The sequence below is a fragment of the Oncorhynchus tshawytscha genome, linkage group LG08 (assembly GCF_018296145.1).
Source record: "Oncorhynchus tshawytscha isolate Ot180627B linkage group LG08, Otsh_v2.0, whole genome shotgun sequence".
Classification (NCBI taxonomy): domain Eukaryota; kingdom Metazoa; phylum Chordata; class Actinopteri; order Salmoniformes; family Salmonidae; genus Oncorhynchus; species Oncorhynchus tshawytscha.
In genome coordinates, this window is record NC_056436.1 from 21,025,065 (window position 1) to 21,044,307 (window position 19,243).

At 45.2% G+C, this 19,243-nt stretch overlaps 1 protein-coding gene across 1 annotated transcript; it reads left to right on the top strand.

Annotated features, from left to right (window-relative positions):
• Positions 1 to 658: 658 nt before the first annotated feature.
• On the top strand, positions 659 to 18,735 carry LOC112255775 (mitochondrial ribonuclease P catalytic subunit-like). The gene is given in 5 exon segments (XM_042325322.1): positions 659 to 709; positions 10,210 to 10,317; positions 18,088 to 18,233; positions 18,430 to 18,489; positions 18,491 to 18,735. Coding segments are annotated over 5 exon segments (453 nt in total). The 3' UTR covers positions 18,579 to 18,735.
• Positions 18,736 to 19,243: the final 508 nt, after the last annotated feature.

The following is a 19,243-nucleotide window of genomic DNA, read 5'->3' on the forward strand; positions in this document are numbered from 1 at the left end:
GCGATGCCATCATGGCGCAGTACTGCATGGTGACGGTGCCACTGCCGGGGCCCTGTATGCCGAACTGTTGGAGAAGGGCCTCATTCCCAACCAGGAGACATGGCAGGCCCTATTCCAGTGTGGCCTCTTTCATCAGGGCCATGGGGACGGGCTGCAGTCCATCCTGCTTCATATAGAGACAACCAGACAACCTATCAGACAACCTATCCCATGGAGACTTTGGATAAAGATATCAAAGCTTGGTTTGAGAGGTAAGTCCTGAGTATAGGTTACTGAATAGGCATACAATCACACAATATTATTGGGACAAAGCATGGGTTGTGCCTATTTTAGTTTGATGATGATATCTTCCTCTCTTCTGCCAATCTTCTAGACCAGAAGTGGAGTGGAAGCTGGTCCACCGTAGACCCCAGGTAACGACATAAACATTCTCCTCTTCATTAAACCATTAGACCTAATGAATTCACATTTTTAATCAGCACTTCATAGGCTACTTCTATACTTCTAAAATAAATCTAGATGGCTGGAAAATTGAATTAATTTTTTACCTCTGGCCTCTTTACCCCCTGTAACCAGGGGATTATGTCTGAGCTGTCAGGCAGAGCTGGAATTCATCACACAGAGTCAGGAGGAGTACGCCCAGCTCAAGGACAGGATTATGGGGGATGTGATCCAAGGCAGAAATGTCTTAAATGAGACCACTCCAGAGGTTTGGGAACCTCTTTTTCTTTCTTATTTGTCTCCCTCTTGTCTATCACCACACTGATAGTCTCCAAAAACATTATGCAAACTGTCTGCACTACAGGTCAGCTTTATGTTTTTTTATCAGCTGATCCTTTTGAGTACATTTGGTTGAACAAACACATAATGTAAAAGTAGATAGATACAATAGCCAGTAGATGGTGCTAGTGTTGTATTAAATCAAGTCTGCACGATGTGAATTTAATGGCAAAGGGTTGTATTGTCAAGCAACTGCAGATTTCTCCTGCATTTCTCAAGATGCATGCAGTGAGATTTGCACATTTTTGATTTTGCATTGAACTATTCCTTTGGTGCTGGATGTTTGGGCAAACATTTTAAAAGTATTGGTCAAACTAATCAGCTGAGAAATGCATTATTGCATGATACAGTGTTATTCAGGGCTGATCTTGCTTTAGTCTTAGAGTTTGCTGTAGTTTAATGATTTATCTCATTCCTGAATTAGACAAGATCATTTGCTGCATGGGGGCCTCTTGTATGAGCTTGTGTGTCTACTGATTAAATAGCCAGATGTCCTCCAAAGAATCAAGCATGTTTCACAATTAGATGAGATTATGGGGATTTCCAGTTGCAGCACATTTAGCTCCTTGTGTCTCTCTATGCATCCCCCACTGAGCCCGCTCATAGTCAGTCAACTCAGTCCAGCCACACATTGCAGACACTAGCAAAGGCTGGTCAATATGTAGGTGACAAAATACATTTCAGCCTTTACTGGCAAAGACCTGTTGCACCTCATTGGCTTTGTTAGACAGGCAGCCCAAATCTGATAGTTTTTTTCACTAATTGGTCTTTTGACCAATCAGATCAGCTCAGAAAAAGGGCTGATGTGGAAAGATCTAATGTGATTGGTCAAAAATATCCGAATTCTTCCGCCTGTCTAAATGCAGTGTTTGATGATAGCTGCTTGTAGGCTCTTCTCAGGTCAAAATATTTGTACAGTATCTAGCTTACCTCCATTTATCACTGTTCCTATATGTGGCCATTTATGTTTCATCAATAAGAAATCTTCAGACGCATGGGAGGAAACATACAATTCTTTGAGACTGAGTCTTATCTTATGTACCTAATGCTCCTTAGGGCTCAGACACAACAATAGCATTTACAGTCTGAGAGTACTTAGCACCTCTGAACGTAATTTGCCCACCGATTTTACATATAGAATTTTGTGAAAATGTTGGTAGCCAGACGTCTACCGCGGGTGGTACTTAAAACACAGCGCACTGAACGATCGGCAGACGAACGCTAAATACACATTCATTGCGATGTGTGAAAGCCTTTATACACAATATAACCTACAGACTACTGTGGGAAAACACCTTGTTAATTCGGTTTTGTCTTAATGGGAGCATGGGAACTCCTTTTTGTACAGATACACTACATGACCAAAAGTATGTGGACAGCTGCTCATCGAACATCTTCCAAAATCATGGTCATTAATATGGAGTTGGTCCCCCTTTGGCTGCTATAACAGCCTTCCAATTCAATTCCAATTCATCCCAAAGGTGTTCGATGGGGTTGAGGTCAGGGCTCTGTGCAGGCAAGTCAAGTTCTTCCACACCGATCTCGACGAACCATTTCTGTATGGACTTCGCTTTGTGCACAGGGGCAACGTCATGCTGAAACAGGAAAGGGCCTTCCCCCAAACTGTTTCCACAAGGTTGGAAGCAAAGAATCATCTAAAATGTATGCTGTAGCATTAAGATTACCCTTCACTGGAACTAAGGGGCCTAACCTCGAACCATGAAAAACGAAGGATATGTATGTAACCGTGGTTATGTGAGCTACAGTGGGGCAAAAAAGTATTTAGTCAGCCATCAATTGTGCAAGTTCTCCCACTTAAAAAGATGAGAGAGGCCTGTAATTTTCATCATAGGTACACTTCAACTATGACAGACAAAATGAGAAAAGTAAAACCAGAAAATCACATTGTAGGATTTTTAATGAATTTATTTGCAAATTATGGTGGATTATTATTATTATAAATTATGCTTGTCCAGGAGTGAGGAGATCTCCAGCAGCAGGGTTTTCTTCAGGAGGTCGGCCACCGCGGTGACACAAAGGCCCCTGAAGGATGAGGGCCGGCACCGGAATTGGAGTCGGTACCCCCTCGAGCATTGTTGACAACACCCAGTGGGACTCCACACCCTCCCCCCACTTTGCCCTTTGAGACCGGGAGAAGCGGCCGAGGCCGGGGAAGGGTGTGTCAGAGGTCCTGCCGTAGCCCGCCTCTGGTGCCCCGAGCGCCTGGGTTCCCCTCTGTGGTGGTGACGGTTGACAGGTTGTTGCTCCACCGCATGCTGTGCCCCTCCCTACTGTCATCCCTCGGCATGAGGCGATGGGGCAGGAGAGGGACCCCACTATTGTTCGGGTGCAGGTGGGTGGCGACGGTCCGTCTGCCTTGGACCCGGCCTGAGGAGGCGGTATGAACCGTCTCAGCGTCTCCCGGTCCCTATGAACCTTATCGGTCCGCTCCAGAATGTCATCAACCCCTGGGCCAAACTTCCCCCCTGGGGGAGAGTGGCAAATGTGCTCTGGAGAGCAGCTGACAGACGGGATTGGGCCAGACAGAGATGGTGCCGGGAGGTAGCCACCTGCGTCATGGCCCATCCGTTGACGCGGGCCACATCTGTCAAGAGCAGGGAAAGCAGGCGAGACACCTCCATCGCTTCCCAGAGGAGCTCCTCTGTGCCCTCCTGCAGCCGTGGCAACAGAGTCTGCAGGTAGGCCTGCACCACTCTAAAAATGTGCAGTTTTGTCACACAACACAATTCCACGTATGTCTCAAGTTTAGAGCGAGCATGCAATTGGCATCTTCAGTATAGATAAAGATATGCATATTGTATAATAAAGTAATAAGCTATTATGAAATTCGGAAATGCAATTCGCTGCTGCTGCATGTCAGTTAAATCCCTGTTTTGAGCTGTAATCCCTCTCTGTTGCTTTAGGTAACACTAGCTTTTTGTGACATGTTTATTTCTGGGCGTAGCTTGGACAGTTTTTAGCCCACTGTAGTTGTAAGCTGCACAAAAGAATTTCACATTTCAGCCCTCAATAGGCTCTCACATGAGTGACCCTGGAAAGTCCCTGCCTGCTCTGTTTTTGTGTGTGTATGTGTGTGTGTGTGTGTGTGTGTGTGTGTGTGTGTGTGTGTGTGTGTGTGTGTGTGTGTGTGTGTGTGTGTGTGTGTGCATGTGCGTGTGTGTGTGTGTGTGTGTGCATGTGTTTGTGGGTGGACTCTAACCCCCCATGTCTACATGAGTGAGTAGTTTATGTAGTGAAACCACTGTGGGGCACTGAAAACTAACGCCTTCAGTCCTGGCGCTGGAGCATTGCTCCTTGCATGCTCCTATGCAGTGTTTTCTTTTCAAGGTTCAACTTTTGTTAAGTCTGTCGCATGAAACAGTGGGCTATACTCGGCCTTGTCTCAGGATGGTAAGTTGGTGATTGAAGATATCCCTCTAGTGGTGTGGGGGCTATGCTTTGGCAAAGTGGGTGGGGTTATATCTTTCCTGTTTGGCCCTGTCCGGGGGTTTCATCGGATGGGGCCACAGTGTCTCCTGACCCCTCCTGTCTCAGCCTCCAGTATTTATGCTGCAGTAGTTTATGTGTCGGGGGGCTAGGGTCAAATCAAATCAAATCAAATTTATTTATATAGCCCTTCGTACATCAGCTGATATCTCAAAGTGCTGTACAGAAACCCAGCCTAAAACCCCAAACAGCAAGCAGTGCAGGTGTAGAAGCACGGTGGCTAGGTAAAACTCCCTAGAAAGGCCAAAACCTAGGAAGAAACCTAGAGAGGAACCAGGCTATGTGGGGTGGCCAGTCCTCTTCTGGCTGTGCCGGGTGGAGATTATAACAGAACATGGCCAAGATGTTCAAATGTTCATAAATGATTGGTCGGGCTTTATTTACCAGCAGGCCCGTCTTTTGTTTGGAGAGGTTGGGTAGGTTAAGGGGGATTTTTGTAGAATAGTTGTGGAATGTCACTGTGTAGCCTAATGCATTTAATATGTAGGCTCCTCAGTGCTTTTAGACATGTTATCTTGTTGATAAAATTGTTTCTCAGACTTCTTTCCTTTTTCCACATTGATAACTTAATTGTGCAAGAACAATGAAGAGCCATCAAATGTGAAAGGATCTCTTCCTACTTGTCACAAGTGTAGAGAGGAGCAGGCAGGAGGCAGTCACAGGTTTAGAACTACTGAATTTATTATTTTGCAATTTATTTATTGCAAAAGAATAAAGTACTCAGGAAATAGTAGAAGAGATTCCTTTCAGGAAAACAAGCAACATTTACAATGACCGACAAAGACAAATGACAGGGAGTATATATATACAGTGATGGAGTGGGAATTGGAACCAGGTGTGTGTAATGATGACGTGACCGTCCGGGACTGACGAGTGAATGGCGTTTGCCAGTAGCAGGTTCGGCAGCAACTAGAAAGCCGGCGATGCTGAATGCCTGAGCTGGACAGGAGGGGGAGGTCAATCAGCCCGACGCCTGTGGAAGTCCCGAATGAGAGACCGGTCTAGGACGTCCCGCGCCGAAACCCAGCATCGCTCTTCGGGACCGTACCCCTCCCAGTCGACCAGGTACTGGAGAGACCCCTCACAACTCTGTGAGTCCAACAGGCTGCGGACAGAGTACGCCGGGGCCCCCTCGGCGTCCAAGGGAGGGGGAGGTGCGTCGTGGAGTCTAGCACTTGCCAAGGGACAGACATGAAATGAGGGTGAGATACTGTAATTGACGACGTGCTGGAGATGGGTGTGTGCTGTGTTCCATACCTCCTCGGCGCGCTGGAACCAATTAGTCCACCGCAGGAGTCTCTATCTGACTCCAGTGCCAGGGTGCCAGGGCCGGCTGATGGCCTAGAACACACTGAAAGGGTATGAGGTTAGTGGAGGAGTGACAGAGGGAGTTTTGTGCATGATCTGCCCAAGGCAGAAATGCAGCCCACTTCCCCGGCCGGTCCTGACAGTAACTACGAAGGTACCTACCCAGTTCCTGATTTACCCTTTCCACCTGCCCATTTGATTGGGGACGGTACCCAGAGGTGAGGCTAACCGTGACACCCAGTCGTTCGATGAAGGCCTTCCAGACATGGGAGGTGAACTGAGGACCACACGGTCAGACACAATGTCCCCCGGAATCCCGTAGTGCCAGAAGACATGAGAGAAGAGAGCCTCCACGGTCTGCATGTCCATAGGGAGAATAGGCAGAGGAATCAAACGACAGGCTTTGGAAAACCGGTCCACAACGACCAGGATGGTGGGGTGCCCTCCGAGGGGGGAAGGTCTGTGACAAAGTCCACGGAGAGATGGGACCAGGTTCGTTGGGGAACCGGCAGCAGGTGGAGTTTGCCATAGGGGAGGCGTCTCGGTGTCTTGCTCTCTGCGCAGGTGTAGCATGAAGAGATGTAAACCCCTGAGCCAAGGTGGACCACCAGTACTTGGCGGAGAGACACTCGATAGTACGGGCTATACCCAGATGCCCCGACAAAGGTGCTGCTTGCCCAGGCGAGGAGACAGTCCTGCACATCAGAGGGCATGTAGGTACTCCCCTCGGGAAAGTGGGCAGGTGAGGGCTCCTGTCGCAGGGCTTAACGGATGTCCACGTCCACACAACAGGAGCCACAACGCAGGACGGGGGAACAATGGGTGTCACTTTCTCCCTCAGATGCTCTGTATCATGCACTCGGGACAACGTATTGGCCTTGATGTTCTTAGATCCCGGCCGCTAGGAGAGGGTAAAGTCAAACCCACTGGCTCCAGGTCATCTATAAGTCTTTGCTAGGTAAAGCCCCGCATTATCTCAGCTCACTGGTCACCATAGCAGCACCCACCTGTAGCATGCGCTCCAGCAGGTATATTTCACTAGTCACCCCCAAAGCCGATTTCTCGACTGGAACGAATGGCAAAACAAACAAAAAAATCACTGAAGCTGGAGACTCATATCTCCCTCACCAACTTTAAGCACCAACTGTCAGAGCAGCTTACAGATCACTGCACCTGTACATAGCCCATCCAACTACCTCATCCCCATACTGTTATTTATTTATTTTGCTCCTTTGCACCCCTGTATCTCTAATTGCACATTCATCTTCTGCACATCTATCACTCCTGTGTTTAATTGCTATATTGTAATTATTTTGCCACTATGGCCTATTTATTGCCTTACCTCCCTCTTCCGACCTCATTTGCACACACTGTATATAGGCTTTTCTATTGTATTATTGACTGTATGTTTGTTTATTCCATGTGTAACTCTGTGTTGTTGTTTGTTTCGCACTGATTTGCTTTATCTTGGCCAGGTCATAGTTGTAAATGAAGAACTTGTTCTCAACTAGCCTACCTGGTTAAATAAAGGTGAAATAAAACATTTAAAAAATAAAAGTCAAACCTGGCTAAGAATAGGGCCCATCTGGCCTGACGGTGGTCCATCCAAACCAGGAATGTGTTTGAGCACCCTCCAGCCAGTGCCACCATGTTTTCAGTGACTTCTTGATGGCCAGCAACTCACGATCCCCCATGTCGTAATTTCGCTCTGCAGGAGACAGCTTCCGTGAGTAGAAGGAGCATAGATGGAATTTAGACAGCAATCCAGTGCATTGGGAGGGAAGAGTTCCAACTCCAACTTCTGAGGCGTCCGCTTCCACGATGAAGAGCACAGACGGATCAGGATGAACCAGAACAGGTGCATTCGTAAAACGTTTCTTGAGCGCACGGAAGGCTTTGTTGGCCTCAGTCCAGCGCAACTGTTGAGGACCTCCGTTCAGGAGGGTGGAGAGAGGGGCACATGGCAGAAGTCTTCAAAAAAGCCACCTGCAGGTCCCAGTATTCCTCCGGGATAGGAACGTGGGTGGCCTGGTCCGGACTTTCCACAGAGGTGGCACAGATAGACACCTCCCCTGACACTCCTGCGACCAACTCAACAACCTCCTCTCTGTCCACGATATCCTGGGGTTATGCAACTGTAACCAGGGGAAACCTAAAACTACGGGGTGTGCAGGAGAGTCTAAGATGAGGAAAGTGATGGGTTCATGGTGGTTGTGGCAACTGTGAGGGAAATGGGAATCATGGTCTGGCACACCAGTCCTGTTCCTAGGGGACAGTTGTCTAGGGCAAGGACTGGGATAGGAGGTTGTAAAGGGACTAGAGGAATGTGTAATGATAAGGCCTCTGATTGGTCTAGGAAATTACTTGCAGAACATGAGTCCACCAGGGCAGGACTCAGTGGGGGGCCAGGATAGTCCGGGAAGGTGACAGGAAGGAGAACGGGCTGGGTGGACAGAGAGAAGGAACCCCCGGGATGGGCGAAAACGGGCACGCAGGAGATTATCCAGGCGAATGGCAATGGCGATGAGCTGGTCCAGCATAAGGTCCTCATCGGAACAGGACAGCTCGGTCTGGACAGCCGCCTGTAGCCCACGCCGGGCGTATTCAGACGCTCTCCTGGACCCCTGGAGTAGACGGAGGAGATGCTCACCTCCCCACCTGACCTCTGTAGGGTGGTCGAAAATGGCACAGAAGAGTTGGGTGAAGCGCTCATAGGACTGCACTTCTGGACCGTCCCTCTCCCAGACAGCTTGTGCCCATTCCAGATTCCGGCCTGTCGACATCACCATTGCCACCTTGTCCCTCTCGGAGGCCGTCCCAGCATGACAGGCAAGGTGGAGGTCACACTGCAGGTGAAAACCCCAACAGTGAGCTGGGGTGCCGTGAAACCTCTCCGGGAGGTGCAGGTGGAGGTTTCTAATCAGACCGGGTAGATGGTGGTGGGGTGGCTTGAATGACCGCAGGGAGCTGGGAAGGTGGCGGTTTAGCCTGCAGCTGGCGTACAGTCTGGAGCACCTCGTCCATGGCAGTCTTGAGGTGCTCCAGGCACAAGTCGTGGTAGTGGAACTTCGTTCCTGTAGCGGAGAGGTCAGGATGTCCTTCTGCTTCCTGTTCTCTTGGGTCGGTCATTCTGTCACAAGTGTAGAGAGGAGCAGGCAGGAGGCAGTCGCAGGTTTAGAACTACTGAATTTATTAAAGCACCATATATAAAAGAGGGATGAAACCCAAAGTGCAAAATGGCCTGAAACAGGGCCTGAACATTTCTTGACTTCTGAATGTAATTTATTTCAGAACTTTCTCCCTTCTGCACAAAAGAGGGATTCCCCAAATATTCTTCCCCTTACCATTCTATACAGATGTCTCACTGCAATGCTGTTAATAATACAAGTAATAATAATAATAATAATTTATTACATTTGCAAAGTGCTTTTTATTATACAGAATAATCTCGAAGTGCATAATATAAAAAATGTAAAATTGACACCACTAGACAGAGCAACTGACACAACTCACACAGCTGACACTACAAGGGACAAGTTACTAGCTTTAGTCAAATAAGCTACAATTCTTTTTAGAATTATTATCTGCATTTTTTATTCTCAAAGGTACAGTACAATCAAGCAGTTGGAGCCTACTCGAAGAATGGTTAGTATTTTGCAAGGGTATACAGTACTGTTGTTCTGGTGGACTTTGAGGTTTGTGTTGGGGTGTGGTGGGGGATTTCTCAGGCTATTTGCATCGTGGAGACAAAGAAGTGAAAGTAGTGGCCTGTTCCCATGGCTACAGTATTGTATAATAGACACTTACACAACATGATTTGTTGAACAATGAATGGACTCTGCAGTGTCCTACTGTAATCTCCTGTGTGTAGGCTGCAGTTGGTCAGTCTCGTTGCATTCTCTGGAAACATGAGGAACATATTTGCATATGCGTGATGAAATCCTTTTTTAAAGAAACATTTTAGTTCAGCAAAAAACTTTAGATTTAGACATGTATGACCAGTATTTACCAACCTCCTACCAATGAAATGTAAATGGATCTCTATTTCCAATGCAGAAGTGACAGCAACACGAGAGACCTATGCATACATACAGTGTACAATGTACATGATAGACAGACATGTAGAGGTGTGGCCTGGAGTTGGCATGTGGTCCAGCCAGAAATTCCCCCACTGTACTGTGTACTGCCAGACTCATATCTGGAGCTAGTCCAGGTTCCCATTGAAATGGAAACAAGAAAAGAAAAACATGACAAAAAAAGGGAAGGTCTGGCTGTCAAGTTCAGTAAATATTGAACAAGTCTTGCCCTGTTACTAAAAGTCATCCTTGTTGTGTACAGTCAGGCATGCAACGTGAGCTGGTGCTTGTAACTTTCAAGTCTGTTTTTGTCATGAAGTGATATTGTTCCAGCATGTGAATCTGCCCCACCCCCTTTGTATTTCACCTAAGATTTAGATATTTGATAGCTGTGAGACATTGAAATGCATCATAAAAATGTCAATATTACAGATGATATGCACTTGACATGCACAAACATTTAAAATGGAAGCAGAAAGCATTTCACCAAATATTTAAACCAGTAGCTTGGGTAACCAAATATTTCTCCCTCTCCTAGGAGCTGGAGAGCTTCAAGAACTTTGTCAAGTGGAAGCCGGCCTTTGACATGGTCATAGATGGTTTCAAAGTTGCCAACATGGGCATCAAAGGGAACCAGTCACAGATGGTGAATGCTCTGCCAGATCTCTCATATCTGGCGGTGTGAATCCAGAATATATAATTGTCATTTCCAGTTGGCAAGGCAACAGCTCATGTTAGTGTGTTTAGGTTCATGCTGACTCACTGTTACTCTTCCTCTGTCTTCCAAACTAAGCAAACCACAGTCCATGTCACTCAAAAGCAATCTCCCAATGCAATGGGTGGATTTCCTTAATCTGGATTTCCTACTACTTGAGTGCTCGAGCATCAGTCATCATCATCTATCTAACCATTAGGCTACCTGCCTCCCCTCGGATAGACCGCTCGGATAGAGCCAAATACAAATATCCTGAAAGGGAACGTCTTGAATTGCATTGAAGTGACTTAGTTGTAATGCCAGTCTTCCCCCACTTGAGACACAGTGGAGATGGCATTGTCACAGCTGCAATGTGATGTGGGAGGCTGTTGTTTAGATTGGATCCTGTGGGAAAGATGGGTATACATTTGTTCTTAGTCTAACCATACTCTGTGGGTTTCTATCTGTAAGCAGAACCCTCAGTCACCACAGTCTGACCACACAGTGTGAATAATGACATTCCTTTTCCTCCCTCCAACTCACCACAACTGTGTGGCATTATTGTTTCTCTGACAGGTAAAGTGAGCAGGAGGGGCTGTGGCCTCAGGTCACTGACTGCATAGAGTAGATATTAATCCCCTGCTTTCAAATAAATAAATAATACATTTTTAAAAAATATTTAAAAATATAAGAGTTCTGTGTTTGTATAATCGCAGCACAGAGAGTATTGTTTCAGCACACCTACAGACCCTGATGCCTTATTGAGGGGGTTTCCTCTCCGGTTCTCACATGACTAACATCAGTATTTCAAGTGTGTGTGTGGGGTAAACTTCCATCCCAGTTATGAGCTAAAGGCCACATCTCCCCAACCCACACGTCTGCAGCATCAACCACATCGGACAACTAGACATGTAGGAGTTGTTTTTTGTGTGTAAAACCATGAATCTACTATTAACAGATATTTGCAATAAGCAATGACTTTTAATATAGAAATCATTGCTTAATTAAATAATTATTCTGTGTTGATTTTTTTCCATCTTCCTCTTCTTGCTTAGAAGAGAGAATGAGAAACTAAAACGTATACAACAATGAGGTGGGAAATATAAATTACTTCAGGTTACAGCTAAAGGTTCATGGCTCTTGTCTCACGCTTTACTTGGTAAACCTTACACCTGCTGCTCCAAGCTCACTACCCCTATGATGAGTTAGCAGAACACAGCCACACCCACCGGCTGTTCCCAGGTCAACACTTCCTCATCTAGAGTGGACAGAACGAGAACAGGGTGTGATTAGGGCTGTTGCGGTGACCAAATTACTGCAACACCTGCAGTCCTGAGTCATGACCCCAGTTAAAATTCTAAGTGACCGTTGAATCATGGTAATCTCCTTTTATGCACTCTGGACATGCATTAGTAGTACTCAACTTGCTAACGATCACCAGGTCCTAATGGCCTGTTACTAAGGGCTCTATTGTCCCTCTAACCACTCTGACATCAATGCAAACGCAATCGATAATCACATCAAACACTTCCAGTTCCAGTCAAAAGTTTGGACACACCTACTCATTCAAGGGTTTTTCTTTATTTTTACTATTTTCTACATTGTAGAATAATAGTGAAGACACCAAAACTATGAAATAACACATATGGAATCATGTAGTAACCAAAAAAGTATATTTTATATATATTTTATATTTGTCAAAGTAGCCACCTTTTGCCTTGATGACAGCTTTGCACACTCTTGGCATTCTCTCAACCAGCTTCACCTGGAATGCTTTTCCAGCAGTTCTGAAGGAGTTCCCACATATTCTGAGCACTTGTTGGCTGCTTGTCCTTCACTTTGCGGTCCAACTCATCCCAAACCATGTCAATTGGGTTGAGGTCAGGTGATTGTGGAGGCCAGGTCACCTGATGCAGCACTCCATCACTCTCCTTCTTGGTCAAATAGCCCTTACACAGCCTAGAGGTGTGTTGGGTCATTGTCCTGTTGAAAAACAAATGATAGTCCCACTAAGCTCAAACCAGATGGAATGGCGTATCTCTATCACACCATCACACCTCCTCCTCCAAGCTTCATGGTGGGAATCAAACATGCGGAGATCATCTGTTCACCTCCTCTGCATCTCACAAAGACACGGCGATTGGAACCAAAAATCTCAAATTTGGACTAATCAGACCAAAGGACAGCTTTCCACCAAACTAATCTCCATTGCTCGTGTTTCTTGGCCCAAGCAAGTCTCTTCTTCTTATTGGTGTCCTTTAGTAGTGGTTTCTTTGCAGCAACCATGAAGGCCTAATTCACACTCTGAACAGTTGATGTTGAGATGTGTCTGTTAATTGAACTCTGTGAAGCATTTATTTGGGCTGCAATTTCCACGGCTGGTAACTCTAGTGAGCAGACGTAACTCTGCAGCAGACGTAACTCTGGGTCTTCCTTTCCTGTGATGGTCCTCACAAGAGCCAGTTTCATCATCATAGTGCTTGATAGTGCATAGTGCTTGGTTTTTGAAATTCTGGAAATCTTCCGTATTGACTGACCTTTATGTCTTTCAAGTAATGATTGACTAATTTCTCTTTGTCTATTTGAGCTGTTCTTGCCATAATATGAGATTGGTCTTTCACCAAATAGGGCTATCTTCTATATACCAGCCCTACATTGTCACAACACAACTGATTGGCTCAAATGCATTAAGAAGGAAAGAAATTCCACAAATTAACTTTTAACAAGGCACACCTGTTAATTGAAATGCATTCCATGTGACTAACTTGTGAAGTTGGTTGAGAGAATGCCAAGAGAGTGCAATGAAATGGACAGCACTTTCAGAGGTGATGATTAATTCCAAACACCCATATGCATATTAGACCTTATACATAGGCCTAAAGTAATGATGGACTGAGTAAATTCAGAAATTTTTCATACCCTTTGACTTTTTCCACATTTTGTTACGTTACAGCCATATTCTAAAATGTATTACATAATTTTTTCCCCTCATTAATCTACACACAATACCCCATAATGACAAAGCAAAAACAGGCTTTTAGAAAATTTAGCAAAGGTATTAAAAATAAAAACTGAAATACCTTATTTACATAATTATTCAGACCATTTGCTATGAGACTTGAAATTGAGCAAAGGTGCATCCTGTTTCCATTGATCATCCTTGAGATGTTTCTACAACTTGATTGGAGTCCACCTGGGGTAAATTAAATTGATTCGACATGATTTGGAAAGGCACACACCTGTCTATGCAAGGTCCCACAGTTGACAGTGCATGTCAGAGCAAAAACCAAGCCATAAGGTCGAAGGAATTGTCCGTAGAGCTCCGAGACAGGATTGTGTCGAGGCACAGAACTGGGAAAGGGTATCAAAACATTTTTGCAGCATTGAACATCATTATTCTTTTATTTATTATTTTTAGTTTACACCCTTTTTCTCCCCAATTGTGACATCCAATTGCGATCCAATTACGATCTTTTCTCATCGCTGCAACTCCCCAACGGGCTCGGGTGTAGCGAAGGTCGAGTCCTCAAAACATGACCCGCCAAACCGCACTTCTTAACACCTGCCCACTTAACCCAGTAGTCAGCCGCACCAATGTGTCGGAGGAGACAACGTCCATCTGACGACCGAAGCCAGCCTGCAGGTGCCCATCCAAACCCTTCCCTAACCCAGGTGAAGCTGGGCCAATTGTGCATAGCAGCCACATAAAAACAGCATGATCACTTTGCTCATTGTAGACCTATATATAATTACTTCTCGCAACTATCTATTCAGTCTCCTCCTCACCTTTTCCCTTCACTTGCACAACACATCAGCTGTCTGTGACCAGATGAAAAAACCTTTCCAAGCCAAAACTTCATATCATGACCGCTAACCGCTACACACAGCCTACATCGTTGTCACATCATAGTCAACTAGAACTACTAATAAACCCGCTAAAATCATGCAGTACAGTGTACAGTCAGCAATCAGATTAGCTGCCCAGTGACACAAGCCTACCAGACGAGCTAAATCACTTCTATGCTTGCTTCGAAGCAAGCAACACTGAGGCATGCATGAGAGCATCAGCTATTCTGGATGACTGTGTGATCCCGCTCTCCGTAGCCGATGTGAGTAAGACCTTTAAACAGGTCAACATTCACAAGGCCGCAGGGATAGACTGATTAACGGGATGGGTGCTCCGGTCATGTGCGGACCAACTGGCAGGTGTCTTTACTGACATTTTCAACATGTCCCTGATTGAGTCTGAAATACCAACATGTTTAAAGCAGACCACCATAGTCCCTGTGCCCAAGAACACTAAGGCAACCTGCCTGAATGACTACAGACACATAGCACTCACTTCTGTAGCCAGGAAGTGCTTCCGAAGGCTGGTAATGGCTCACATAAACACCGTTATCCCAGAAACCATAGACCCACTCCAATTTGCATACCGCCCAAACAGATCCACAGATGATGCAATCTCTATTGCACTCCACTCTGCCCTTTCCCACCTGGACTAAAGGAACACCTATGTGAGAATGCTATTCATTGACTACAGCTCAGCGTTCAACACCATAGTACCCTCAAAGCTCATCACTGAGCTAAGGACCCTGGGACTAAACACCTCCCTCTGCAACTGGATCCTGGACGTCCTGACGGGCTGCCCCCATTTGGTGAAGGTAGGTAGCATCATATCTGCCACGCTGATCCTCAACACTGGAGCCCCCAGGGGTGCGTGCTCAGTCCCCTCCTGTACTCCCTGTTCATCCACGACTGCGTGGCCAGGCACGACTCCAACACCATCATTAAGTTTGCAGAAGACACAACAGTGGCAGGCCTGATCACCGACAATGAAGAGACAGCCTATAGGGAGGAGGTCAGAGACCTGGCCGGGTGGTGCCAGAATAACAACCTATCCCTCAACGTAACCAAGACTAAGGAGATGATTGAGGACTACATGAAAAGGAGGACCGAGCACGCCCCCATTCTCATCGATGGGGCTGTAGTGGAGCAGGTTGAGAGCTTCAAGTTCCTTGGTGTCCACATCACCAACAACCTAGATTGGTCACCATGACAATAAACCGTTAAACACACCAAGACAGTCGTGAATAGGGCACGACAAAGCCTTTTCCCCCTCAGGAAACTAAAAAGATTTGGCATGGGTCCTCAAATCCTCAAAAGGTTCTACAGCTGCAACATCGAGAGCATCTTGACTGGTTGCATCACTGCCTGGTACGGCAACTGCTCGGCCTCTGACCGCAAGGCACTACAGAGGATAGTGCGTACGTTCCAATACTACACTGGGGCTAAGCTGCCTGCCAACCAGGGCCTCTACACCAGGTGGTGTCAAAGGAAGGCCCTAAAAATGGTCAAAGATCCCAGCCACCCCAGTCATAGACTGTTCTCTCTACTACCGCACCGCAAGCTGTACCGGAGCACCAAGTCTCGGACCAAAAGGCTTCTCAACAGCTTTTACCCCCAAGCCATAAGACGCCTGAACTGGTCATCAAATGGCTACCAGGTCTATCAAAAAGGCTTCATTACAGACAGAAATACTCCTTAGTTTCATCAGTTGTTTGGGTGGCTGGTCTCAGACGATCCCAAATGTGAAGAAGCCGGATGTGGAGGTCCTGGGCTGGCATGGTTACACGTGGTCTGCGGTTGTGAGGCAGGTTGGACCTACTGCCAAATTCTCGAAAACAACATTGGAGGTGGCTTATGTTAGAGGAATTAACATTACATTCTTTGGCAACAGTTCTGGTGGACAGTCAGCATGCTAACAGCATGCTAATGTGCAGCCAGCATGCTAATTGCACGCTCCCTCAAATCTTGAGACATTTTAGAGTAAAAACTGCACATTTTAGAGTGGCCTTTTATTATCGCCAGCACAAAGTGCACCTGTGTAATGATCATGTTGTTTAATCAGCTTCTTGATATGTCACACCTGTCACTAACAGGAATGTAAAGAAATTTGTGCTCAAAATGAGAGAAATTAGCTTTTTGTGAGTATGCATAATTTCAGGGATTTCTTATTTCAGCTCATGAAAAATAGGACCAACACTTTACATGTTGAGTTTATATTTTAGTTCAGTATAAAAATTATAACTTTTTAAAATACTTGACTATTTTTATTTTTTAGGAAATTCACTGAAGAGGATGGTCCTCCCTTTCCTCTTATGAGGATCCTCCACTGATTGTTAAATGTACAAGCCTTCAGCCTATGCCATGACGTATAGCCAGACAACATACAGTAGGCCAAAACATATTCTGTTCTTCTGAAATACATTTTCTTCATGTCATGTTTCTTTAGACCTGCCTAAAATAAATAATGGATTTATTGTTATGGTGTATATTCAATTGATTTATTCGACTTAAATGTAGATGTTCCAAAGGCGTGCATCACCAGCTTGTTGTAATGAATACTCAGGGAGAAAAAGGTGTAGATTCACACACAGAGCACGGCAGATGTTTATTAAGCCTTCGCGAAAGGCAGGAACGTGGTCGCAGGCAATGGTCATACACAGGTAGGCAGTCAAAAACAAACAATACCTCACAACCATTCAAACAGAAAGAACTGAACTAATTAGGGAGCTGATGAGACCAGGTGAGAAACAAACACAGGTGAAATCAATGAACAAAAATTAAAGACAGAACTATGTTCCAGAACACAAAGAACACAAGATTGACTAAGAAAAGAAAAGCAGAACCTTACACTTGTATGCCGATTGTATGTGTGGAGGCCTAGAGATGCTAAACATGTTTATGTTAATTAACTTTTGCATGATAATAACCAGCAGACAAAATGTCATGACTGCCACGGCCCTAGGTGTGACCTTTTTAAAAAGTGCTAAATAATGGCATGGTGTTTGCACAGGTCCTCTTTATTTAACCAGGTGTGTTGACTGAAGATATTCTCATTTGTAGCAATTCTCATTTGCAGCAAGGAACCTAGGAAAAGGTTGCAGAGGAGATGAGATGAATGAGACAAAAAAATGTAATTATCTCAGTCAAACAGGTGCAAATTGATAGCAAAGTAATATAAAGATTGCAAACAGCTTTTTAATTTCCCCTTTTTTTGTCAAAAGTGGAAAATATGCAATATCCTGTAGAAAAGAACTCCCATCATCATCACCTCTGAGTAGGGTTGTCCAGGAACTCCAATCGGGTTTTCTGGAAAACCAGGGAAATTTGGGAAAGGTACTGGATTTTTGCAACCTTACCTGAGTAAACCAATAGATAATACCAAAAAAAGCCAAAACAATGGTTAAGCATTGAGAATTAATTTATCTATAGCTGATGTAGGCTGTCATCGTAAATAAGAATTTGTTCTTAACTGACCTGCATAGTTAAATAAAGGTTAAAAAATAATAATAATATGTGTCAATTGTCTCAGACTCAACCAGGGAAATTCCCTACAGAGGAAGTGAATGAAGGTAACACATGACGGACTGAGTATTCATCCCAATGGGCGAATGCATTGTGTTCTTTCATTCATAAAAATCTTACATTGACGGATAGAATGTTCACCCTAAATGCAATGCATTATATTGGCTAACCTTTGTTGATCTTCTAAAAGCAAAATAATGTTTATTAAGGCTGGCATGCAACAAACATTTTGTTAAAATTTGCAAAGAAATGAGTAGTCCTTTTAAATACATTGTGTTCTGTTTGGTGCCTAATTAAAAGGACCGTGGTGTGACATAAGTGATGATGGCTAAATGTCTTTGTGTTTACATGCAGCTCCTGGTGGTGGTGTCAGAGCTGGAGCGACAGGGCCTGGTCATTCTGGTCCTGTGGAGGAAGCACATGCAACGGCCCTCACGCAGCTGGGACAGACATGACATGAGCCTGGTCCAGCAGAAGGCCCACTGCTTCTTCACTGACATGTGAGTTCAGCTGTATACTCTGTCTTACAAACTCAGTCCTATGTCTTTACAAACCAAAGCTTTCTGGAGGATCATATTAGGCAACGCAGTATTAGAAAGGTGTTCTTAATGTTTTGTCCACTCTGTGTATTTGTGTGCAATACATTGTGTATTCTTTGGGTTTGTTTGGTTCTTGACACCTCTGGTTGTTTGACAGTTCTGAGGATGACCCTTTCCTGCTGTATGCCACACTGCACTCTGGGAACCACTGTAACTTTGAGCTGGGACCTGATGCGCGACCACAAGGCCTGCCTGCCCGATGGTGCTACTCGACGCCTCTTCTTCAAGTGGCAGAGAGGGCACTAGCTGGTGCTGAGCAGTTACACTCTGGGAAAGAGTGTACGATTCCAGGTGAAAGTAAAAGGGAGATGGAGCTTGCTTATTTATTACAAATCAATGCACAAATGCATGTTGTCTATATGGGGACCTAAAATGAACGTTGTGCGACACCCTATCGCACAGGGATACAGCCAGGATTTGAACCAGGGTGTCTGTAGTTATGTCTCTAGCACTGAGATGCAGTTCCTTAGACTGCTGTGCCACTCGGAGCCCCAAAGAAGTAAATGCATGGCATGGCGTGCTTCTACACCTGCATTGCTTGCTGTTTGGGGTTTTAGGCTGGGTTTCTGTACAGCACTTTGAGATATCAGCTGATGTACGAAGGGCTATATAAATAAATTTGATTTGATGTGTGTGTTTGAGGTTATTATTATTCTTGTGGTGTTCTGTTACTTTTTTTCCCCAGAGGATATCAAGTTATGACACCATTGTCCAGACAAATGGAGGCTCCTGTCACATCCACTATGATGAGAATGGGGCAGAGAGATATACTTATTTAGTTCCCCAGAAGTGTCTTTGTCTCACCAGGGCAAAATAAGGCACCTGCTTCTGTTTGATCTTATATATATATATGTTTGAATTTATATATATATATATAAAGCATTCATCAAACCAGTGTGAGTAAACCACGC